The sequence below is a fragment of the Charadrius vociferus genome, unplaced genomic scaffold (assembly GCF_000708025.1).
Source record: "Charadrius vociferus isolate BGI_N301 unplaced genomic scaffold, ASM70802v2 scaffold163, whole genome shotgun sequence".
In the NCBI taxonomy this organism is placed as follows: Eukaryota; Metazoa; Chordata; class Aves; order Charadriiformes; family Charadriidae; genus Charadrius; species Charadrius vociferus.
In genome coordinates, this window is record NW_009648332.1 from 8,477,891 (window position 1) to 8,504,690 (window position 26,800).

Sequence of the window (26,800 nt, forward strand, 5' to 3'; positions counted from 1 at the left end):
TTCCCTACAAAACATTCTCATGCAGAAACAAACCATGTAATGTTCCTGGGTTTAATTCTGTTGACAAAAGATTGTACATATTTTAAAAAGTAACGCTTAGCAGCTGTGCTGCCAGTCTGCAGAGTTTGCATATATAGCTGTGATATTACCATACTCTATTATTCATAACAGGCAACAGACTTCATTCTTGGTCTTGTGAAAAATAATTGCAGTTTGAAGCCAAAGTCTGACTGCAAAAACACCCCAACATAATGGCTAGAGCTTCCAGAATTCAGGATCTCATGTAATGGCCTGCGTCTAGATTTAAATCAATTCATTAAAAAGACAAATTTCCTCTGATCTGTTTTTTTGGTGGGTTTTTTTGGTGGTTTTTTTTTTTTTTTTTAGAAAGCTTTCCAAGAAGTACATGGCTTTTACGTGAAACCCAGGAAAGGAAAAGCTTAGGTGGGCAAACAGCTTTCCCTTATCCAAAATAAATACACAATGAAATCTTTTAGCGTGAAGCATTACACACTCCCATCCCATACAGTCCCTGGGACTCCGCTCAGCAGACAGAAGTCCGTGGGTTGATGCACAGTTGATCATAGGAAGAATAACTACTGGTAGGAGAAGGGATAAACACTACACATCTTCCTTTCCACTACTGTTGACATTAAAAGTATTCTACACAAACAGACATTTTTAATACCTTTTCCCTTTCCTACACACAAATAGGCATTAAGACGGATTTTAGTCAGGTCTTATAAGACCTACAGCATCCTTTGCAGTTGTCCCCCAAAGCGTTTTTTGCTGCCAGAAGCTGTTTCAATGCACACCCCACCCAAGGACTGCTGGTCAGCACTGCTCTAGACAGCAAGGAGCATCACTCTCCTGGAGTGGTCCCACAGGCAGACCCTCCAACTGGCTCTGCAGCAGTAGGTACTGCATTATACAGTCCGGCACGACCACATCAACCCCATTACTTGACAATCCCTGCAGAACAGCAGAGACATTTGGTGCTATGACAGAGACGGGCTTTTGTGCATCACGGCAGCAACTGCTGTACACGCACCAAGACTCCCTGCCGTGGGGCAGCAAAGCTCCTGCGACCGTGAAAGTGCAGACACAGACCTCTGTACGTACGTAGAGCGTGGTAAAGTCTCAGGGCAGACAACTACCTATAGATAAATACATAACACGTACAGACAGAAAAATAAAAAAGACAAATCCAGAACTGTTACAATTTGCAGAGCTGAATTAACCGTATGGCTTCACAAGATGAACCACGCATTTTAACAGGCAGCTGAAAGAACTTCAGTCAGTGCACAGATGTGGGCAAAAAGATAGCAAACCTATGAGGGTTCATGAGGAAGCTACATATAGAGTATGTTTTTAAGTCTTGTTTTGTTAATGGCATAGTCTCCTCCATAATCTCCCCATCAGCTCCTTTTGAGGAGAGCTAGAAAGCCAGAGCACTGAGGAGGACTAAGGGCTTGGAAAACACTGTCTCACAAAGTTACAGTCAGATGGAAAAGAGACGAGATGAAAAAAGACAGGATAAAAATATCAGGTGACCTAGAGAAGACAGACTAGGAGTCTGTACCTTCCTGGTTCATAAATGAAGATAAAGAAACATTCAACTTAAGAAATAACACTGGCAAACCTATATGAGGGAACACTTTCTGTTTGTACATGAGATTCCAGAAATTCCTCTGGAAATTCAATTCAGTGCTCAACGATCCTTCATGTCAGCAAGCGTTCCTCCGTGCCTGACCTGAACTTCCCAGCTACAGTTTAAGCACATTATTTCTTCTCCCAGCACTGGGCAGGGAGGAGTGACTTCTCCTCAAATAGTCCTTCCACTCTGGCAGTGGGATGCTCAAGATAAGATGTCGTTTCATTGGAGGCCTTATCAATGTGAGCAGAGTAGGAAAGACTATCTAATGTGTCTTCAAGATGGTACTCCTCATTTCTGCATATCACCGTGATGTCGGTCCCTCTCAAAACAGCATGGCATTGTTAACTCCTGTATGGTTTCTGATCCATTAGCACCGCAAGACCTTTTCTGTACACCAGCTGTCTAGGCAGTTGTGTCTCATTCTGTATTTATGTAGCTGATTACTCCTATTTTCAAACATCTATCCACATTTCTCCTTATTGACATGCATCCTTTCAGACAGTTTCTCCAATTTGTAAAGATCATTTTGAATTCTAATGGTGTCCTCCAACATGCTTGCAGCTCTTCCCAGCTTGTTGTTGCCTGCAAATTTAATAAGCATGTTCTCTATTCTATCAGAGAGATCATTACTGCAAATGCTGAATGCTACCAAACTGCCAAATACCCACCCTATGAGCAGATGTTTCACAAGAAAAAGTCTCATGAGGGAGCACTGAGAGCTTTACTAAAGATAAATGACATCTACTGCTTCTCCATTCACAAAGCCTGTTATCCTGTCATTAAAGGAAATTAGATTGATCTAACCTTGACAAATCTACATTGGGCATTATTCCTTTGCCCATGTGGATATAACAATATTTAGAGTTGTTGCAATTAATAATGCTTTACAGAAACAATAATAAAAGTCCAGCTTCTTACAACAATTTCTAATTTTACATAGGAAAGGGAAACTAATTAGGGTGGGATGAGAAAAGGCAAGAGTATCATATCTTTCTTTTTGCACCTCCCTAAAACATGTAGCACTTGTTGGCCATGGTTGGAGGCTTATGTTGGGGCAATTCTGGGTCAAATAGACCTTGAGTTTGATGCAGTCCAGCAACGATTGTAACACAAAGTAATTCATTGTCTCTTCTGCAATTTGACACAAACCTGGAAAACACCATGCGGTATACTGCATATTACTCTCGGTATGTTAAGAGGAGTTTCTTAAATTCCTCAAAATTACACAGGGAACTGTTCTCATGCAACGTACTACAGATTAAAGTCAATGCCAGAAATGTTAGCTAAATTTGCCTCAAAAAAAAATGCTTTATCTGCAACAGAAGGCTGCGTGTCTAATTGAAAAGACATTGAGCAGTGTATAGATGCCGACTGAAGAACACATATTCCCAGGGATTCTGTCTTAACGCATAAAAAAACCCCAAATCATACTCTGCCCCTAGAATAAAGGCGTAGAACTCTGCAGCCATAGGAAGAGAGGCATATCTTAGCACTTGAGAAAAAACCCCAAACTTAGGCAGTTAAATACGTTAAATGTTTCATGCATTTACTATGGCAGAATCAAGGTTCAACAGGCACCATCAAGAAAGACAAGTCCAAACCTTTGTGGCCCACAGTACAACCACAGAGCAACTTCAAAAAAAGAAAACTCTTTGTGTGCACAATTGCCTCAAGAAATAGACACATGCACGAGAACACGAACACCACGGTGTTGACGTGAATTAATTCCCTCTGCCCATGTTACAGGCTACACGCTGGAGGACTGCCTCTGCTGTGCACCTCTGGGTCTTCGAAAGGCAGAGATGAGAGCAGCTCTGGTTACATTCACAGAATGAATATAGGGGCAATTTAGTTACACACAAGCTCAGACAGCATCCTTTACTCATATGCACCTGATGATTTAGCATGAAATCCCCTTTATATTATTCAGCAGCTTGTTTTTCTATGGGCCACTCCCTTCCACAAATCAAGTTCCATTTTCTCTTGACTGCTGAAGTGCATTTGTAGTAATGTTAGGTGTTTTCACACACATTGTAGACTTGAGACCTATGAATAACACCATATTTGTTTTACAGGGTACAAAAGTATTTTTCCACTCTCTTTGTTTTTAAGAGCATCCAAAGACAATTTTTGCAGAAAGATCCAAAAAAACAAACATCCAATTCAAAATACAGCCCCCCAACTTGAACTTTGGCTGAAGACCAAGCAGGGCACATTTCAGCCATGAAACAAACTCACAAAAAGCTGAAAACAACAGGTTATAACTAAAGAACTTTATGCAACCCTGATAAACTGTGTGTAATGGAGCATAAAATGTATGTTGGAAGTTTATATACAGCATGTATAAATGACAAGTCAACAGCCAGGACCATTACCTGTTACACCAAACAGGAGCAAAGGGAGTCTTTTCCAGTTCTTGGATGGCCCTCGTCATCCCCCTCGGAGCCATACTAAACCCTCTGTAGTCAGCACGCCAAGGATGAGAGCACTGTGCCAGGGCAAAGCTTCCCAGTCCTTTACATGGGAATATGAAAGTATTTTCTCTGTTTTCCTTTTCAAATTTTTCCGATTCCCCCTGCTAGCATAACCCCCCTATTTACTAAATGCCCTATAAATCAAACGTGGTGAACGCATGAGGTAAATCCAATTCTCTAAGGTTGCATCCTGAAACTACTGAAAGCTTCTGTTTGATGCTGAATAGGATTAAAATACATAGTCATCTTCATCCTATCAGTCTTTTAACTGTTTTCGGCATTTCACAAGATTTTCACCACTCCTCATTCAGTTTTTCCAATGAATTTTCCCTCTTGTAAATTAAACACTGTATAAGTACAATATACCTATGGCCTTCTCACTTCCAAGCTGTGGTTTTTTTTTCAAACACAAAGATCAAAATCCTTTCTGAAACCACTGCATGGCAACTCTCACGTTTACCTCAAAAGAGACAACTTCAGTTTCAAGTTTGAAAACCAAGGACCAATCTCTGCCTTACGCACGGCCCCGCAACGAAAGCAGGAGCTTGGCCACATGCTCATGTCTCCCACCCACACAAGCCACCAACTGGGTTTGACAAGCGGTTGCAAACGAACCGTCCCACCTGCCAGGCACAGTTGTGCTAATGCCAAGACCCAAAATGGCTATTACAAACGGAGTTTTTCAGGGACAAAAGACCTACACGAGTAAAGCTGCTGAATAATTATTTCCTGGCCTCTTTAAAACCCCTTTTTCAAAATAACCTTTAACAGAAGTAACACAACAACAGTTGCACTAACAGTTGAAGTTAATTTGGCTAAAAATAAATCCAAAGAAAACATAGATACCAGAGTGCAGAACACCTAAGTACAGAGGCTCAAGAGTCATTGTCTTCTCCTCCCTGCGCGGCAATTAACTTGCAAGGGCTTTTATCAGACACCTTTGAGGTGAACCAACAAAGTCATCACATGTAGACAGAGTTTATAATAAAAAAATACAAGAAAAGCAGCAAAAGCAAGCAAGAAGAATTCTCTGAGTGCTATCTTCCTTTTAAGTTTGCAGTATTAATCAGTGCCAACAGTGGACTGATTATGGTCTTTTTTATGAAACCATGGCTACTTCCAGAGAAACCAGTATCAGCTCAAGGAGAATAACCACACACAGCAGAGACAAATCAAGTCCAGACCTCTTCTTGACATCCTGACTTTATGCAGAGCACCAACTCAGAACAGTCATCCTTGGTGCCACGAACCTCTGTTGGACAATGGTGGCATTTCCATTTACTTTAGATTTTGACCAGGTACTAAGTCTCAATCCAGTTTTACAAAATACGTTCCTGGAAGTCTTATTGTTAATTACTGGGGGGGAAAAAAATGGAAACACATGCAATGAAGGCTCATCTGAAAAGCACAGCAGGACTACAAGTTCATACCAGCCTGTACTACATGAAATAGAATATATTCTGTAATTATTTCTTTTTAATACCATGTGAGAGAAAGCCCAAACGTAACTGACATTCAGGGCAAGGTCTAGCATTGCAGGCTACAATTAACATACAAATGCAAAGTCATCATCCACTATAAAATGTGCTTTGGTTTAATTCAGTAATCATACGTCAGTAAAGTGTGCAAGGTAAAAGACATTTCTACAACTTAAAATTTTCAGTAAGCACCCTACGGTGTTTTCACACCGACAAAATAAATGAGATTTATCTTTGGCATAGACAAAGCACTGATTCTCACAAGGGACTAAATACAGCATTCAATTAGAAGTACACCACTGCTTTTCAGCTGCTGATACATAAAGACAGACATCATACCAGAGAAAAAGCATCCATGAACAGATGCTTCCTTTTTTTTTTCCCCCCTTTTTAAACCAAACGTGTTCACCATCAAAAAAGATTGACTAACATTTTGAGCAAACAAATTTCATATTCTTGGTTGTTCACAAAAATGAGTTGATCATCTTATATTACAGTATCATTCTGAAGCACCAATATAACGAACAGATAATCAAAGAAACAAAAAAGCATCCTTATTACCACTTCATTGCTTTTCACAACTGCTCAGCTAAAACACTGAAAGCTCCAGCAGACCTCATACTTTTCCCCCATCTGACGTCAGTACTACTAGTAGCAAGCAGCAGCACAATAAACTATATTATTTTATCGGTTTCCTGGCACTCCTTTCCATGTGCAAAGAATGTTACCATCACTACTGTAGGATATTTTAAATATCTCCTTAAAATACTCACAGCAGCCTCTGCAAATAGTCACAACTGATTAACATCTGGGAATAAATGCAACTAACTTGCAACTAGATTTGGAAAGTAAAGGTTAAGCTTTACCGAGATTGGTAGTCGGCTAATAACAGCAAGGGAGGATTACCGGTACAGAATTATTCAGATGACTGGATGAGCTGGGATCCAGAAAAATGCATTTTAATGTACTTAAGGGCAGATATTCTTGAGCAAAAACACAGGTCAGCTAAGGTCATTGTGGACTACCATGTTCCCAGCTCAATGCTACGGGCAAAAGGGCTAAAGTGCCATTGTACCGTGGCAAGATGCGGCCACTTCTCTTCTTGGACCTGGCCCCTTGACTTAAAAAACCATACTGAAAAGTCTGGAAGATTAGTGAAGAACTATAAAAATTGTCTCTGATTAGAAAAATCAAGACCAACCCACTTTTCTACAACAAAAAGGACAAACTTTCAGCTTGTCTAACTCCTACACTCTGACTTGCTTCTCAGGGAGATTGCTTTAAATAGCAGGAGTCTGCAGCCTAACTGACACAGTTTACAACATCCAGTGTCTGAACCGAAAAAAAACGCATAAATTAAGCTTGAAATACATACAGATGTGTGGAAGTAACAATTACTTGCCATTTTTACAGATCACATAGGAGACGGATAAATTCTTTACCATTTAGTTTTCAAATTGTGATTTGATAGTCTCCTAAAAGCTACATGCTAGCTCATCCACAGCTGTTAAAAGTAGATGCAGAAATTACTAGCTGAAATTATACAGCCTGTGCTATGCAGGTCAGAGTAGATGACTACACTGATCTGATTTCTGGCCTTAAAATCTATGAATCTACACTGAAGATAAAATTTTAAGCAGGTAGTTTTACCGGTTTTCTATATCACCAAGCCCGTAAGTACACTGTCTCTCAAAGAACATGTATTAAATATATCAGCCCCTCAACATTTGCTGCTGTGCCGCATAACTTACATGGGCACTTAAACAGAGGAGCTCCCTTGTGAAGGCAAGAGAGTAACCCTGGGTACGCAGCTGAGTCTGAACGATGCGAAAGGCGAGTGAGGCCGCTTCGCCCTGCACAGCAGCAGCAAGTGGGTGAAACAAGGAACCATGGGGTACAGGCAAAAGTCAGAGCCTACGCCGTGGTCTTCATGCAAACCGCCAGCCCCAGGATGTCCCTGAAGACTGACGACACGCTCAGAGCTGCCTGAGAGCAAAACTCAGAGTGAGCTTGTGTGGAGTCACATCACCACCTCTCTGGGCTCAGGAGCCACCACTCGCTGAAGGCTGGATGATGACACCAGGAAGGGACCATTATATAGTTATGCTGTTCTTACATCTTCCATATGTCTTTGTACTGACGGTGGCTGGGTAAGGGATTTGGGGCTAGGCAGACCTCTGACCTAGCAGCTGATGTTGATTGATGAATTATGTTAGCTTTAACAATAAATAAAAAGAGAAATGGCAATGCTGTGACCTGTTGTAGGTAGCTACCCAAACAAATTCACATGACTCCTGCAAGTGCTGGAGCTAAAACGGGCATGGCTGTAAATGCAGAAAGGGATCTGTCATCTACTCTGTACATGGCGTTCGCTCTCACAGCATCCCTCCTACCTTGATGTCTGCAACATTCAGTTACAAGCAGGCAGCATTTAGATATTTTGCACAAAAGCGCAGAATCCACTTATACCTAAATATACACATGATGCGTAAGGACACCAAAATAAAGGTGTGCAATAACTGTGGTTAATATTTCAACTTGTCCCTTAATGATGCAACCCCAACGCCGCAGGTACAGGGGTTTTCCTAAACAGTGTTTTACTCGTTCATTTCACTGATGGAATTTGTCAAGCTAGTCAAGGTAGAATTGCAGAAAATTAGTATTTACCTGTATCGCAATACCTGGATGCGATCGTACCAATTACACGTAATCACTACGTGCTGTGTTTGGGGACAGGCATGCAAACAAACAGACCAGGAAGCAGAAACAGATGCAAGGCAGCAGCAGCAGCAGCAGAGAAGCCTCAGGTCCAGCTTTTGGGATGGGACCCTGCTGCCCAGCTCCGCAAAGCGACTCTTTTCCAGACCTGCGTGACAGCAAGTCCATCTTGCAGGGTGGCCCGGAGCAGCTGCATTTGGGGCTGAGCTGTTGTTGAGGCATTGTTCAGGTTATGAAGCAAAGAAGGCAGAGCTGAATCAGGGAGTCAAAACCTGCCACGCTGCTCCTGGGTCCCAGGAACACAGAACGGTGATGGCAGACAGCAGAGCTGGGGCACAAGAGGAACCAAGTGCCATAACAAGCGCTCCAGACCTCTTCTGTCCAAAACCTCCAGGCAGCACTTCAGGTGCAATGCAAAATCCCTGGCAAAACAGAGCTCACCTGGAGCCGCGTGTATAGAAAGGCCATCAGTATTCTTCCTTTTCCCAACCTTCAACAACTGTTAACGTCTCACCTTCCTATTTTCTTTTTTAATGTGTCTCCTCAATCCTATTAGCATCCAAGAAACGTGGTTGATTGAAAAAAAAAAAAAAACCAACCCGTAAGACATGCATTTTGGATATAAAGCAACTATCTCTTACAGGGGCAGGGCAGCCTTGAGACCCTTCAGACTTAGGGTCCTTGCTCACCACAGGTGATGAGAGCCAGAGACCTGCCTTCTCCAGCCCCAGCTCACCACTGCAAGCTTCCCCCACCCTCTCAAATAAAAGCCAAGTTTGCTCTATTTTTAGAAATCAAAAGGTGCAAATTGTCTGTTTACCACGTATCACTTCACAGCTAGTTGTCCTAATACCGCCTTAGTTCTTTCCTTCTACAAGGTCACTTTTGAAGTGGTTTTCTTCCTTAAGCCCTTTGAAATTCTGTGCAAGACAAACCAAGATATGTTTTGGGTAGAAAAGACTTTGGATGGGTCACCTAGTCTCCTCCTTTGGCTAATGGAAGCTGTGCCCAGGACTTCAAAAACAAAGCCTAATTTTTAAAAAACCAAGCCAACAACAAAACACGTTGCTGATGATTTCTGATGACAGTATTGATTTTTTCCTGTTTTCTCTGCATTTTGTTTTGAGAGGGGATTTTTTGTTGTTGTTTTTTATTTTATTAGAGTAAATGACATAGTTCCAAAAGCTGGAAAAGAGCATCTTTTAGCTGACAATTGAACTGAACATTAAATGAAATCTGCAAAGCCATTTTTCCCATGCACAATCAAAAGCTGACAGACAGGGAAGCACAGAGTGCATAAAAAAACCCCAACACAAGCAAGCTGAGGGAGAAAGTGTAAAACAGCCATCCTGAATCAGCTCCGAGCTGCTCTAATGGAATTAGGGTCACCCTGACAGAAACACAGTCAGATCACAGAGAAAATTTAATAATTTCTTACTGCAGTCTGTAAAAGCCAGGGAGGATTTGAAAGTGCTTTCTGCCAAATTGGCACTTCTGTATCCACCGTTCAACGTGCACATGGCCCTTCCCGCTCACCTTCTCCTCCCGCATCCCACCAGAGCGGCCGGGAGACCACCGCTCCCATCCTGCTGGCAGGGAGTCACCCTGACAGCCCCTCTTTTTCTGAAACACTGCCACACATTTAACCTTTGAATGCCCCTTCAATTCCTCAGCGCTGACGTTATTCGCAGCTCCTGTGAACTCAATTCCAGGAGAGGCATCGCGGCGCGCACACCCGCTAGGCGATACATATTCAATCTGTTTTATCTCAGGCGTTAACGTCTAGCTATCTGCCAGCTGCCTAATTGTCAGGAAGCTACGGCAGCGATGCTGAAATGTGTTGTGACAACAGCAGCTCCAAAGCGCAGGCGGGGAAGGTAGGGAAGCCCCCGTGGCTGTGGGTGCTCCCCGAGCACCCGGCCACGAGACACATGGCAGCCTGCTGCCAGGGATGCAGCACAGCCCATCACAGCCCTCCTTCCCTGCCCTCGATCCCCAGCGTTCCTATAAAAAGTGATTTTGCAGACTGACTCCAGGAATTCAAGCACAGGGATAACCCTGCTGCCATTATCACGTTGCTTTTAATTGGGGAAATGTAGGAATGTTTTGCAGATACAGAGCCTACCCATCCCTCCCCACTGCCTCCAAACAGCGCTGCAATGGGGAACAGGAAGAACCACAGTGAAATCCCAAGAACAGTCATATTTTATCAGGAATCTATACAAATAAACTGTCTTTGGGCCAACAGGATGCTTAGGGGACCACAAAAATTGAAGAGAGTATATATGTGGTTGCTCCTTTCACAGCATCCCTTCTCTAGCTTTTGCAGTAAGCTCCGGTGTGCGTATATTATCATACCTTCCCCTTGCCCTTCACTCCTCTCCTGAACCAGAGCTCCCCAGTGCCACTCCCTACCGTATCTTGCCCATCTGCATCACATGAAATCTGCAGGGTTTGAGGAGGATTGTTTCCCCCCCCTGCAGAGGCACAGAGCGAGCCCTTTCACACAGCTCCCCGCCGCTGAGAGTCAGCAGCAAGATTCAGTGGGGGAAGATAATATAAGTTGCTAAAATGAAAACAGCAACACTCTCCGTCCTAGGAAACTCTCAGTTAATCCGTGGTGGCTGTGGTGGTTAAAAGGTTGCTGTCCTCCAGATCTGCCTTCCAGATCAGGAAAAAGTAATTCAGAGTCAGTCTGCGCCAGAGAAAAAGGCATACATACAGATACGCTTGCTTCTCAACACAGAAGCGTTGCACATCTGAGACACCAATATTTGGATCCAGGCCTGTGAAACAGAGCCAATTTTGTTAAATTTAAGCATGTGGAAGTATTCCACAAATTTAGCAAACCATGCCTACTGAAAGTTATCCTCAGGCCGAGAACTCTTCTAGGACATCTCAAGCTCCACCAGCTTCTGCACACCTGATGGAGCGATGCTTCTCTCCTTTGCAGGGGCCAGGATAATGAACCTCGGGGAATTTTTATACTCCTCAAAATATTAAACGCATACTTCTCTGTGTAGCCCGTTTTGGAGTCTGGCAATGTCTAGACAAAGTGATCTGAATAAGCATCTTCCAGCAGCATCAGCAGCCAGGGAAGAAAGCAGAGGAAGGAAATGGCTGCTGCCCCCAGTTTAACTGGGCAGCTCTGACTTGTTTAGACTACATGCTAATGGGCTGCCTGAGCAAGTTATCCCTAGTGACAAAAAAAACCACCAGTGAATTTGTTTCTTTCTTCACACACCCCCTTTACTCTTCTCTCCAGCTTCTCTAAATTTACTCCCTCCCCTTCAGTCAAGGACATTTAGGACCCCCAATCCGTCTTCTCCATTCAGCCAGGTTCCTACCAATGTGAATCAAGATCTCCTCCAACTTTCACAAAATTACATCTTAATTATAAACCTGGTGACTAAAGCTGGAGTGAGAAGCAGATGGTTGGTGGCAGCTCAGGAGGTGCATCACGGTCACCTCTCTGCTGTGACTCAGGCATCCCAGGAGCCCTGGGTGCTTTCAAAGGCATGGAGCATTCGCAACTGCCAGAGTCTTCAGTGAATGTGCAAATGTTTGGCCATTCTGAAAAACCGGTTACTGGTAAAAAAGAGGGGAAAGCGGCCGCACAAATACCTGGGGATAACCTAGCAGATACACACAAGTGAGTTACGGAAAACAATGCTATGCAAAGAACCCACAAGGTTTCCTGCACTCCGCGTAACTCATTTGATAGGAAATGCCTATTTTAAGGTATTTTCAGGGGGCCACCATCGGCCAAGTTTCTCCTCTTGCGTATCCACAAGGGTTGTTCTGTGCACAGCTTTCTCCTTGGCCTGGATGGGGCTGATCAAAGCCAGTCACAGCAGCACTGCAATGCTGAGGGGAACAGGCATGGACACAACAGCTTAAAGCATGACCACAAGGAAATGTGCTGAAATACAGGTGTAGGAGAGCTACACCAGAAGGTAAAAAACTTGTGCCCTTTCCCCAACGGCTCTCAGTCACTTGCTGACTCAGGAGAGAGGTCTCAGTACCACACAAATTACAAAAGCTGGTAAAAGAACAAGGAAAATAAAGTAACAGGCATTACTGTGACCCCAATATTTCTCTCTTCCTCTGCCCCCAATTTTCTTCACTCATCCGTACATGTTAAAAATCAAATTGTCAGGTTTTGATCTTGTAGCTACTACAGAAACTCTTCCTGCACTTGAATAAGTTTTGGCAGCCTTCTTATTTCTGCTTGTGCCCCTTCACATGCATACTGTTTATCTGCATTGCGCACATTGGAAAATGAGAGATTTGGGGGGTTGAAGGGTGTGTTTCCCCAGTACAAACCAAGAAGGCTTAATATTTGTTGAGAGAAATTTTGCAAGGTATTCAAGCTTTCCAAAACTGAACTTTACTTACTGTCTGCTCCTGCTAAAGGCAGCATCAAGCAGCAGAGGATGGCTGCTGGCACAGTGAGTACTGGGACGCAGAAGTTAGGCACCATATTCCAAAGTAGAGCAAGTCCTCTTCAGTCTGAGGCAAGTGGTCAGTACATCCAGTGTTACAGACACAGACTTACTCCTGCAAACCAAAAAACGAAAAGGAAAATGATGAAATATGACACACAGATTAACTGCTGATAAACCAAACTACACTGTTAAGACACCACTACACTTTTAAAGTGAAATTTAACTGCTTGGGCAGCATAGCTCCACATTGATGCCCCCAAATCCAATAAGCTGTTTTCAAGGCATAAATGCATACCCATTTCCAAGTTCATCTTCATGTCCAGTCTCTATTATGGGCTATTAATACATCCTTTAGTTGTTATTCACAACAAACAGTTCTGAAGTTGCATGTTACAATAAAAGAAATAGACTTAAGCTGGTGTAACTCTTCCTCATCCATCTGCCCAAGAGAGACATGCTTGATTGCGTATGCAGGGTGGTTTGCAGCCAACTACATGATAAGTATAGCCTGGCCCATCCAGCTGGGCTGGTGTAGACCAGTCAAGTCTCAACGGGTCCAAGCAGGAGAAACAGAAGCTGAACTGAATCAGCTGTCAGTTCACAGGGCTACCAGAGTCCCAGTAGCAGGTTACGAAGAGTGCCTATAAAGAGAAGCTTTACCCAAAGGAAACACCTAAGGTTCAACCTCCCAAAAATGAGAGGGGAGGACTGTCTAAAAGCATTGAGAATCAGATATTGTTCCTCCAAAACAAAGCAAATAATTATCTTGGAAATTGGCTCAACTCGGGCATCTGCTTGGATATAGAAATTCAGAAAATTCCTTGAAACCCAACCAAAAAAGACAGGTATTTAAAAAGAACACAATTTCTGTATATCTCCCACCTTTATCTTTTCAGGAAAATACACTCATTTTACTTTCAACCTGAAAGTCCAAGGTCTGCCCGTTTAGAAGGATTTAGACAGTTAGCAAGCTCCATTCCCTCAAAATGAAGAGCTCAGCAGGGACAGGGGCTCACTCTTTCAGTGCTGGGCATCTCAACGCAAGCTCAAGAGTCATTCAAAAGTCGATGAGATTCTCCTTCACTAAGCTGCAAGAGGTACGGAAAGTTGACAATACAGCATTAACAGCGAAAAAATCTCACGCTGGCAGATGCCAGCCTGAGATTCAGCAGCCTGCAGAGGGCACAGGACTCGAGACCTGAAGGTTTCCCTAGTCTTCAACAGTGCCTTGGTGAAATGAGGTATCCAGTGTTGTACATGTAAGTAAGATTCTGGATCCCATGAGTAGAAAATAAGCAAAATATCTGCAAGTGCAGACTGTATGTGGCATGACCCGCCACTCCACTTGCGTTTCAAAAACATGTTCAAGACTGCTCTAACAAAGGTATTTTGGCATATCGCTGGGGTTTTAGAAGATGAAGTGTATTACCTTTTTTTTTTTTTTTTTTGAAAATCACAAAGCTTTTGATGGAGGCCTCATATGTTACAAACATGTTTACATTTGACAAAAACACAGTGTTCAAAGAATGCCAGCAATGATGGTGCTCAGGGAAATCTGCGAGAAGTCTCAGGAGAGTCTACCTAGGCAAATATTTACATCGCATCGTACTAACAAACAGCAGATCATGATTCTTCTCCATTCTGTTACTGTATTTGCACAGTAAATCTTTTCACACGTTATAATATCACACAATACAGAGAAATCTTTATTTATGCAATGTCTTCTACAGCCAAGACATCCGAAAATACTTTATAAAATAACCTAGTTCTAACCTAGATGCAGAGAGAATACTGATCATCTCATCCTGCTTTTATTATCTCAATGAGAAAGCATAAATCCAAGTAAGCTCAGCAGCAAGATTCTGAATACTGCAAAAGCAGCTCTTCGTACCAGCCACACACTCCGTTCTCTTTGTTGCTCTCCAACCTCCACATCCTCATTCATCTCTCGCCAAAGAATTACTAAAAGCACCATTAACAAGTCTTACACCTCAGAGACAGATGCAGATAGTTGTATCTTTATAGCTGCATAAGCTCTATTCCAACGGGAAGCTCCGTTCCGTCCCCGAGACGCTTGCCCGGTGTTAGCCAGCTCTCCGGGTATGGCCCACACGGGAATGGGAAGAAGTGCCTGGATTAAGAGTGAAGATTATGTCTCTAAATTCTGCGTGTGAGGTGCTAATTTGCGCAGCCTGAAGAAGCGAAGCCAGTGAAGCACACTTTAAGCGGCACTACATCTGGCTCAACAGCAGCCAGAATCTTAAGAGGCTGTTCTTTTTGGCGGGGGTGGGGGGAACCAACAAGGGTTGAAATTACTGTGTCAAAACTAACGATGTGTGTCAAACTCTCTCAGATTAGGACAGAGAACAAGTTTTACAGGTGGTGCTGAAAACATCTTAGGTATGTATCAGACCAGACTGGGGTTGAATAGCTTTCAGAGAGCTTTTCCCTGTTCACTCACTTCCATTAACAACAAAAACGCCTGATCTAATGGTGTATCCTGAGTGCAGATTGCTCAGAAGTCACATGAATGGCACCTCCACAGCCCTCATTCAGGAGTAACTCTCAGGAACACAAAAACCTCAGCTAAAGAATAGGTCTGTCTCTTGATTTCTCTCTTCTTTCAGCAAATGTGATCAAGCTTCTCTCCAGTTTCAAGCTTGACAGATTTATAACTTTCCTCTCAAGCCCACGAGATACATACAACATGCATCATGCAAAACTGATGAATTGTCAGCTACCCCACCAGATGCTTTATAGACTTGATCTTTTTGCAACTGTTTAATGCTCTATAATAATTTACCATCTGGTAGAAAAGCCAGATTTTCTTACGCAAGACTGCTGTCTGTCTCTCTAAAGTTAATAGAGCACCTTTGGCCCTTAACAGGATCAAACTTTGCCGCTTCCTCTTTCAATGGTTGCTCTGCCTATGGAAAAGTTGTCCGCATTCAATATTTAAAGCCTTTTAAATTGCAATGTTTAAAAATTTTATAAATCTCAGTAGTTGTCATTCTCTTTTGAAATTGAAAATATGAAACAGCCTCTCCCAGTGGTTCAGCTCTCCCATTTTTAGAAGGGAGGTGCTCTCCCTCAACAAGACAACCCAATATTCAAAGCAATGTGACAGGGTGTTAGCTGAAGCTCAGTTAACCCTTAGAAGGCCAGTGTTACTCTGACTGTTTTGAACAGCCATCTTGAATCAAAGCTTAAGGCTTCTTTTCCTTGGGCAGAAAGGCAGCATAAGACAGAAAGTAGCCAGAAACGAAATAATGTAGGTAGACTTTGGTAACGAGCTAAACAGATACAGAGCCAGTATTGCTTTGGTGAAATCAAGTCCAATAACAACCAACCAACTAATGCTCTTATGACTCAGTGCTTCTTTTGCCCCAACAACCTCATGCCTCTTCAGGCTGCTCTCTCTTGCATCTGGAATTCTCTCCTGTGCACCAGATGACCTCAAGTCTCTTCATTTAAAGGCATCCTTTAATCCCACTACTTTGGCTAGCATCTCGCAACCAATATTGCATTTGGGAGCCCACTGTAGAAGAAAGTTTTTTTAAAAAAATACACGTACACTCATCGCGACTTCTGCATCTGGTCCTGGCAATATTAGAAACTTCAGACCACGTAACCCAAAAGGAAGCTGAGGCTAAGCACTCCAGATGGCTTTGTAAAAACAGCTTTGAGTTTTGCAAGCTAAATTCCTGCCTCTGCTCTAAACTCAACGTTAGAACTACCGAGTGCTAGTTTGGCAGAAAACTAGAAAGCAGGAAAGCACAACAACAAGAAAAAAAGTGAATTTCATTTAAATATAGCTGATTTTGCCGTGGGGCAAGTGGATGGAAAAGAGGTGGTCTTGAGAACATTTTTGAAATCTACATGGTTTGATTCTTTCAGACAAGCAGAAAAAGCTGGACTCATTTAAAACAGAGCCAAGAATACCAACAGCTCATATGGTACTAGGAAATTCTGGCAATGAGTACGTCCCACAGGAGACGGCAAAGAGATTAGAAAAAGCAGTCAACTTTAAAGAGTCAAGAGGAATTTCAAACCAGCACTGAATAGCTCATGTCCTCTATGAACTCTTCTGGAAGCTAAACTGAACTGAAGCAAGCGTCACATGGGTCACTAGCCGTGAACAGCGTGGTGAAGAAAAGTATCCCCAAAGTAAGCCTGCCCATTCCAAACCAGGGACAAAAATATTGCACTAAATCTGTTCTTCAAGTTTAAGCTACTTTGCAACCCAAACTATCTAAACAAGTCAGCACAAAAACATTCCCTCCCGGAACCCCTATACGTCCACAGAACTGCCGGGTTCAGTTGTGCGTATGACTACTGACACTGCGTTTGCTCGCGACACAGCTAAGAGACTCTCTAGAAACTTACAGGGCAGAAAGGTAAGCTCAGTGCATAGGCAATGTCCTTATCTGACCTGCAGACATAATAGTACCTTTTCATAAAGCAACCTGAAGCAATTGTGTTTGCTTTTTAAGGTGGAAACTTCTTAAACATTCTCAACACGAACCCAAGGATGCAGGTCAGAAGACACCAACTGGATGCCACCCAGACAATAACAAAGAACGGGCTAAAGCTGCATCAGCTTCTCCCAGCTCTACTGCATGTACAACACATAATGAAACCCAATTTTCCTTCTGGACACCTACCCACAACTTTGCATTTTACACAAATAGCCCAAAGGGGAACCAGTGCTCTAGAGGGACCCCATCACCACAATCCTTTGGAGTGTCATACAAACAATGGTAATGAAGAACTGACCGAGCAAGGAGGGGGCACATGCCACACGGAGCAATGAGGCAGCTATGCATTCTATTAAAAATGAGAACAATAACTGGCTACAGGTCAACGGCTTCATTCTGTATATAACACCTCATCTGTGCTCTGAAGGAAGAAGACAAAAGCCATGAGGCACCCTAGAATTCAAGATCATCATATTGCACACATTAAAAGTTGGAGAAGCACAGTTACACACAAGTTAATGACTTTTGAATGTTGCGCTTCACTACATTAGTATTCCTTTAGCATAGATTTCTTCGTGCTTTTCTGCGAGAAATATAATATAAAGAGACTTGGGGAGTACAGCAATATGGCCAAAAAAGACAAAATGAGTCTCATTTCACTCCAAACTCCCACATGCAGGGAATGTATTAGAGAGATTCAGTGGGGAGATAGATGAAGATGGCAACACTAGCATAGATTTAGGGAGGAACTTCGTATGAACTCACAATACAGTAAAAAGGCCAAAAGCTAAAGCGACTGCTACATGAGCAAAGGTATCACCTCCAGGACCCAGGTGTGAGCAGGCCTAGAGCATCAATTTGAAGACTCTCAAACCATCTGGAGAGAAGGGATGAGCAAAGCAATTCAAGAACCGGGAAGGATAAAAATCTCTGTCAAGTCGCAAGTGCTAGACAGACTGGCTAAGCAAGATGGGAATTTGATAACCATCTGTAAGTACATGAAGGATACAAACACCAAGAAGGGAGTGGAGGAGTATAATTAGCCACGGGCATATAACTGTGAGTAATGGAATGAGACAGAGCAAAAGAAAGTGTATGTTGAATATTCTCAGTAAACTCCCCAAAAAAAGAAAAGAAAAAAACAAGAAAAAAAAACCCAACCACACAACAAACAGAAGAGAGAACAGACCCCAGCAGCAAAATGTTTCATCATCTGTTTGGATGGAAATTAAAAACGGAGTAGGAAAAAAAAAACAACAAACCAACAACAAAAAGAAACACTCCAAAATATCCCATAATCTAGGGAAAAAAGACCTGAATGGAGGCAGACTGGTATGGGGAAATACATATAACAGCAAGAATGATTCAGAGGTACTTCAAAAAGATTCTCCTTATTTTGGCAAAGCATTAAAAAACCAAGTGTGTAGACTTTAGCAGCAAGCTGGCCCAGCTACAGATCTTTGTGATCCTGAACACACAATCACAACTTGACCCAAGGAGAGAAGCAGATGGAAAGAGAAGCATTAAAGTAGGATGCAAGCACAGCTTGGATACTCCTGTCTGTCTTACTGGCTACATTTGCTTCCAAAGGTATTAATTTCTGAAGGTGTCATTGCCTGCAGACAATCCTAGATAAAAAGGAGGATTTTTTCCACTAGAACAAGGATTATGAAGGGCCCCGTTAAATAACTACAGTGATAAGTCAAAACGTCCACTTAAAATATAGATCAGCCTTGAGCCTCACAAACCCAGCCATCATTCACAGTGAGCACTAAATACAGATCGCTGTAGATCACCCTGCCCAAGTGCATAGGCTCTTAATGCCTGCTGTAAAGTCCCCTAAAAAATAAGTAAACTACTGCGTATCGCCCTTTCAACAGACATCTTTTACATTTACAGAATAGGCTCAGCAGTGCAACCAGATGCATAGGTCCAGGGCAGTAGAAGATCCTACAAAAATCAAAAAGAAATTCAGCTATTCCTTAGCTATCAGCAGACTCTGCCGACGTGGAGGAATGTGTTCATGAGTCAGCCACAAAGCAAGAATTCCCATGCTTTTTCTACAAATTACTACACACATGACAATATATTCTTAATATAAATGACCACGCCATTACAGGCTTGCTTTCATCACAACGGAAAACAGCGTAAAGATTAAAGTCACAAGGTACCAAGTCCTCTAAACCCCAACTCCTTGGCATCAAGTTCCGCAAATCCAGGATGTAGAACAGAAGTTTTGAAACTAAAGAGAGGGAGAGCTGAGAAACATGGACCTTCTGGGCTTGCTGCTTACAGCACACCACAGCTGACTGCTATTTACTGTACAGCTGTGGTACTGTTATTTCTGCATCTGGCTCCAGCAATGCCAAGCACGCCGGTTCTCCACCTCTCAAGGCTGATAGAACAGGCAAAGCAGAGCAGATGTAAGATCCACTGAGCACCAAAACTAATTTTAACCAAAACAGCAAGGCAGCAAATGATCGATCAGAAGAGGGATAATCTGTCTTTCCTTCCTTCCCTTCAAGGATTTGCATGGTATCTACTTGCTTGAGACCAAACTAAATCCTAAATCAATCCTAATTCAAAACTGTATCGGTTTCTTCTTTATAAGAATGCTTTTGCTCTATCCACATGTCTACTCAGCTTCGTTAGCGGCCTCAGTGTAGAAAGTTTTCAGAGACCACCTAGAAACCGAACAAACTGTAAGCCTACTCTCAGGCTTGTGCGCTTCAAGCAACTACTGGAACAGTTTCTCTTTGCGGAATCCATGAAAATTTGGACCCTATGAGAACACGATCTTTTAGGTATTCTGCTATTTTCTCAGTAATTTTTGCTTCAACCAGAGTACGGTATGTAAAGAACTTTCTTCTGAAAAAAGTGGCTCTTTTTAATGAAAAATCCCTTACTTTTACTGCAAGTTCAGTTATGTTTTACATAACATAGCATACTATTGGGATATGCTCACTTAAGCTTTTCAGATTAATAGCTTATTCCAAATCTGCTTTTGCCAAGACCTCAATTTCTGAAATTTGCTTATCTTTTATATTTAGAAAGACTGGGCACAATACTAGTACCAAGTCTTCCACAACATTTTTAGCAGTCAAAAATTGATGCAAAGAAATATTTTCCCTTTTTAGCAGTACCCTTCTCTTCCTTAATTGCCATCTTTAACCTCCCATCATCCAGTAAGCCAATTTTCACACAAGACAATGGCACTGATTTGCCCAAATTTATCTTTTGTGTATAGTTGTTAGTTCTTCAAAGCCCACCTTGGATCTTTCAATTTTCCTTTTATACTCATTATATATACTTTATACACTCTACTACTAATACCTGGGAGTTGGGTTTCCAAATATTCATCTCAAACAGCTTCTCAAACCTCCCATCTAGCTAGCATGAGTTAGCTAATTTAACTGCTTTTCCCAGCTTGTTTTCTTATGTTCCGCTATTGGTTTCAAACCACATCAAGGAACTGGTTCACTCCCTCCGCACCCCTACCACCCTTTTTTCTTTTCTACTCTTACTTTCTCCCATTTTAATTTTAGGGATGCTTTGAGTAGTCTGTTCACTTTCTTTTAAGTTGTCTTTTGTGAACTTCAGCATCATTCTCAACATCTTGGCCCCTCTGAGCTCAATGACCATGCTCACGCCCTATGCGCACTGTAGTCGTGGCCACTCATGAAGACGTACGTGAGGATCCTACAAACAACTTTAACCTTGCTGACTCAGCAACAGCTTGACAAATACACAGGTGATTAAATCATGCTGAGTGAATACTTGTGTCCAGAGCTATCTTAAGCCGGGCCCTGGAAAGAGCGCACGCACTGGTGACAAACCTCCACCCACCATCTCACAACCACTGTCACGTGCGGCAATTGAGCAGAAAGAACTTACTGCTTTGATCCTGCTCGCAGAGATGATAATCCTTCTCCACGGATCCACCAAGTGCCCATAAAGTGGCAAGTTCACAAACTTATCTTCACTGCTGTCCTTTCTAGATGTGGCCACCACCAATAGAGGAGCAGCACGACTACATCAGACCAGATCCCAGCCCCACATCCCACCCACCACAGCAGCCCATGTCAGCCAGCTCAAAGACCGTGCAGGAGAAGACAGCAGCAGCCTGCCACGGGGATGGCTTCTTCCTAACGCCATCATTTAGCAGACAATGTATGCCCTACTGGAGGGTTTATATATCCAATTAAACTTTCTGTAATTCTCATCTTGTGAAACTATGAACATTTTCAACGCTAGATTTTGGAATTATTCTCTCCTAAAGGGTTTTGAAGTTAATTATATCATAGTTGTTATTACTGTCTCGACCACAGATACTGCTTGAACCCCATTATTGTGTGTGTTACTGAGGGCTAAAATAAGAATCGCTGCTGCTTTGGTGTGCTCTGGAGCTAGCCTTTCCTACAAACTGCTTCTCTAACCTTTGCCCAAACATTATGCATGCTCAGTTTATATGCAGGTAGTTAACATAGCCTGGTAGGGTAAATGGGCTTATTACATTTATTAAAATGAATTTTCTCCATGCGGAACGCCCCCAGCATCCTGCAGTCCTCTGGCTCTGGAGGCATTTGGCTGTTACCATGGAAGACAGCACCCAGAAATTCCCTTCGCAACTAATAAGCAGGAACTATGAAAGCACAAGTTTCATGCAATTGCCTTCTGTATGAAAAATGAAAACTGTTTCTGTAACCTATAAAGAAAGCAAGATGCAATCAAGCTTATTGTAATAAGTTGCTAAATTTATGATTATTCCTTTTTTTTTTTTTTTCCTTCTACTAAGGCCCCCTTGCTTTGCTTTGGCAAAAGAAAACACCCTCTGAGGTAGCATATACCACATAGTACCCAAGCCATATTACAGGTTTGTAAATACAAATCAAGCCCTAGGTGTAATATAATGCTTATTGAAGATGAAGAAGCCAAAGTTCTGTAAATTAAGAAATCCTGAATTAATGGTGGCAAAGTCAGTCTTAACTCTGACTCAGTCCAAAACTACAATTTCTCTCCTTCAGTAGCACTCGAGGCTAAAAATTAAATTCTGATTTCTTGCATCACATTCTGTACAGTAAGACACATAAAACATCTAGACATCAGGTTTTGTCTCACTCAGATCTGAGACTATACATTAGTTCAAAACTGTTTGGTAGAAGAAAAATCAATTAATATATTCTACAAGTCTTCTTTGTTGGCAGATGAAAGCAGTAGTCTCCTAGTTCCTTCCTGGCTAGAGGGACCGAGATAACAGCTGCATCCAGGCTGCAGCGAATCCAACACTTTCTGGACAGACCAGCCATCTTCCATCTTTCATGCCACAAAGCAAATCCCAGGACTCCACAGAGTCAGACAGGCCAAAACTCGCTTCCACACTCACATTTTCACGCACGCGTTCTGCAAGTAAACCCACATGTGTGGAGGATGCACTCCAGCACACCCAAGTGCCGAAAACTTCAGAGGCAGCAGGTAGCAAGGCTCCACGTGGCTGCGGATCCATTCTGCATACCACCTTATCAAGGATGCGCAACCTCATCTGCTTCAGATTGGAAAGATGAGTAAAGGTGGGAAGCTAAAAATATTCTGCACATTTTAATGAACCTGTGCAATTGCCTCTACCAGACTCAGAAAGAAATCCAAATCATACAGCAAAAGTAAACAACACTACCTCTCCGGTAAGTTGAGCACATCACCATCCCTGCACGTCTCACTACTCCTTGCACCCTGAGTGATCCTGTACCTCCCACAGACCCCCATACACCATAAAACACACGCCAAATATATGTAGGGGTTTGCAGCATTATTTCTTTTTTGTTACTAGAAATGCTTTGCTAGGCAAAGGTATTGAGAGCCTGGCAACTATGTAGCTACTTCCAATGGCTCTGGCATTTCTAGACTGGAGAGGCAGCAGGAGAGATCAGTTCTTACATTCAGATACACACAGATACGGGATATTCTTCACCCTTCCTAATAATTCTCCATGACATCCTATGGCTCTAGAAGCTTAAAGTTTTGCAGTTCGATCTTAACTAATGTATCCAAAAGTAAACAAACAAAAATCTCCACCGTAACACCTCCGCTTCCACAAGAAGGTAGCTTGCTTTTGTTTTTTTGTAATTCAATCTTAAAAATTCCTACTTCCCAAACTTTGAGAACATGTCCTCTGTATCTCAGATCTTACAACTTCTACGCATTCTCTTTATCAGGGAAATGGTCCCATGCTAATGGTCTGAGTCAAGATAAATCCAAATCCTAATAAAAGATCAATCCCCCAAAACACCCCATAATTATGTACCTCACACAAAACTGCCCTTTTGTAATGGAGACTTCTGCCAATAGCAGATGGAAAGACCTTTGAAAAATAAGACATCCCATATGCTGTCTGTGGCAACTTTGCAGCTTTGCAATTGAAATTATCCGCTCTTTCCTTCCAGACCACCACCTTTACGTGACCTTGAGTAAAACATAAAGGGGATATACATAATGTGCAGCTTCTTGGGATACTATTCAGTAAAGTCTAAGGAAAAGAAAATTACTGCTAGCTGTTTTTTCAATCCATTCGTGCATTAGTGTGTTGAAATGCATACTTGGAGCCATCGAAATCAGATTCAATGTACATTTTACAGTACTTAGGAGGAAAGCTATTTTAATTTTGTTAGTTGCGAGAATGTAAAATCCTGAAGGCAAAAAGCTTCCAGCAGAAAAACAAAACAGATCTTAAAGGGGAAAGACATTACCTAGCTTGATGAAAAACAAAGGAAAGCTTAAGCAAGACCTAGTTAAGTACAGGTCCAAGGAAAGGAAACAACTGTTCTTCCACGCAGCTGATGCTGGTGTGGGGCTAACACCACGAGATGCAGCACCTTGTTCATCAAATCTAAACATATCAAATTAACAGTGGCACAAAGCAACCCCTCGGCTGCCAATAAACAACGGCTCCGAGGCCCTTAGTGACCTATGAGGAACATGCTCCAAGTTTTAAGCATTTACTTTTGGATATGGAATGCCACCAGATGTCCAAGCTTTTTCTTACCTGCAGACTAATGCATCAAAGCGCTTTTGATGACGTTCCCTCTGAAAGCTTGTTTGCTCGGAGACCACAGCTCTATGTCCATCGCTTCCAGACACGCGCCCAGTCCATTAGTTAAAGTGGACCTGAGCCAGGCCTGAGCAGAGGGGCGGTTTTACCGAATTAGCTACAGCACACAACACCGTGTTTGTGCCAGTTCTCTGTTTCAGTCTGGGTACGGGAAGGCAGGACAAAGTTATCCCCTCAAAATGTTTTGAATCAACTTGAATCGCCCAACTATGCTCGCACTAGTACAGTGCTTTGCATCACATTAACTAAGGTTATCTGGCAAGACTTGACCCAGAACGTAATGGATTTTCTAAGGCCCGAGTCATCTGCTGCCACGTGAAGAGCTTTTCTCAATGCAAGGCACCCTGCATTTCACAAGAGGCAATAATCAAATCCCAAACAGTCTGAGCCATACCTTGATCTCAAAGACGCCCTTCTCCTTCCCTACTCCAGGGCAGTCGCCAGAGCCCTGACCTTCCTTCCTTCCCTACTGAACAGACCCAGTGCTGGAGCTCACGCCCCTGGTTGGTTGACCTTCAGCCCGTGCATGGATTCTCCACCACTCAAACCTTCCCCACCAACACAGCGCAAAGGACACAGATGTTTTTACTGGTACATTCTTTATGAAAGATCTTTGCTTTGGTTTTATCCTTGTGGGTTTTAATAATTATGCATATACAGAGAGAGCTTGCAATCAGTGTACATTGAATTACATTTTAACCAATTTACGAAGTATTAAAAACCACAAAATTTTTTATAACATTTTAATTGTAGTATTACAGAACTCATCTGGTAACACCTAATTATAATTCTAAATGAGCAGCAATTAACAAGCTATTTTACAGTGCCTAAGTCCAAAACAAACAAGGCCAGGAGAGTCCTGCAGAAAGAGCTGCTAGTGTGCACCCTGCAGAAGGGAGGCCAGGCTGTCTTCGGGATGCACCCATTCCCCAATTTCTGCATCAGAAACTGTAGGGAATATCACTCATCAAGTACAGGACTTGCCGTAGCCCTGGATCCTTGTCAGGTAACAGGCAGCTCTGCTCTTGTCATAGCATACGCATCACTGGGATAAGCTCATTTGAGATGACACATGCCAACACTATGTCACTGGTGGGGAAGGTAGGAGCAGCTCCAGCAAAAGCAAATTAGCAAAGACCCCCAAACGGGATCGGTTGAGGACAGAGCAATGAAGGAGTCTCTCTTATTCACGCAGAAGTGATAAAACTCCCTGCAGTAAAGGCAGCCCCCCTGCTGTTTGGAGAAAAAAAAAAAATTAGTTCATCTTGGCACGGGGAACACTTCAAATTTACCCACCACCTAAGAGCAGGAGGAAGGCTGATAGGGCTGACAGAGCCACAGATTTCAGGTCGAAAATTCCAATATACTCCCCACTGACTTGGAGACCGTCGCAGAAATTCCTTGGAAGAATCTCGCTCCCTCGCCCCTTTGCTAGTAAGTGAAGTCTTTCTACCTGGTAAGCATCCACCAAGTGTTTCCAAAGCAGCTATAGCAGAGATGTACCCACCAGCAGCATTTTAGGGGTCAACTGGCAAAGGTTCAAAGCCCAGAGGGTTTGCTTCAGAATGCATTACCGTTTGCTGACAGGTTGGGCTTAAATTTTTATATTTCATCCTTTTAAAAGAAAGGTTCTTCGGAGTTGAAATGTGAGGGGGAAAAAAATTTGAGCCTAAATCATATGCAATGTACAAGGTAATTTTCTCTTCTCAGAGAGAAGAGAAGGTTTCTGAAAAGGGCTTTGTGACAGACTCATGTATCTGCCTTCTGTTTTTCCCTTTCCCATTTTTTCCCCCCGTCTTCTAGTGAAAATTAATCTCAAACCTCTCCCAGGAAGAGCAGAGGCCATTCCCGACTGTAGGAGAGGAGGCAACAGAACAGGAACTCGCCTGATGCAGCTGGTATCCTCTCTGCCTGCAGGAGCAATGCATTAGATATTTTGAACTAACATTAAAGACATGGAAACATTTGGAAAAGTATCAATGATCAGCTTTTTAAGCGGAAGAACAAAGTACCCAGGGCACTGTCAGGGCTAAATCAGCAATCCAACTCTGGGAGATGCTGGCAATAGAAAATGTGTTTTATGCATGCAGGTGGTTTATGAGAAACAATTTGTTTACAGCCCTTTTAAAAAGAAGACATGAAGGAATTCGAATAGCTACTGCTCATGAAGCACTGCTGTTCATAATAAAGCTTACTCTGTCCTCCAAGCTCGCAGAGATAATTCCTGACAGATTAACCTTCTGCATCACACTGAGGGCCCCAGCAGTAAAGGGCTGCTTAAGGCGCAGCAGATTCCCCACCGCTGTCGCGCTTCTGTCCCACCCGCAGAAGCACTGAAGCCTCGCACCAGATGGGCCACGGTGGTGTAGATCTCTGCGCAGAAGTATTCTGGGCTTGCTCTTCAGCCGAGACTTACAGGCTTCAGGCTTGCAGTCCAGTCAACTT

General features: G+C 42.7%; 1 protein-coding gene across 1 annotated transcript in view; it reads right to left on the reverse strand.

The window, feature by feature from the left end:
* PTPRF (protein tyrosine phosphatase, receptor type, F) overlaps positions 1 to 26,800 on the reverse strand; it is a 296,593-nt gene that overhangs the window by 241,465 nt on the left and 28,328 nt on the right. Inside the window, exon 2 of the mRNA XM_009884676.1 lies at positions 12,726 to 12,887. Coding sequence (XP_009882978.1) covers positions 12,726 to 12,810 — 85 coding nt within the window. The 5' untranslated portion in view covers positions 12,811 to 12,887. The remainder of the gene's footprint in view (positions 1 to 12,725; positions 12,888 to 26,800) is intronic.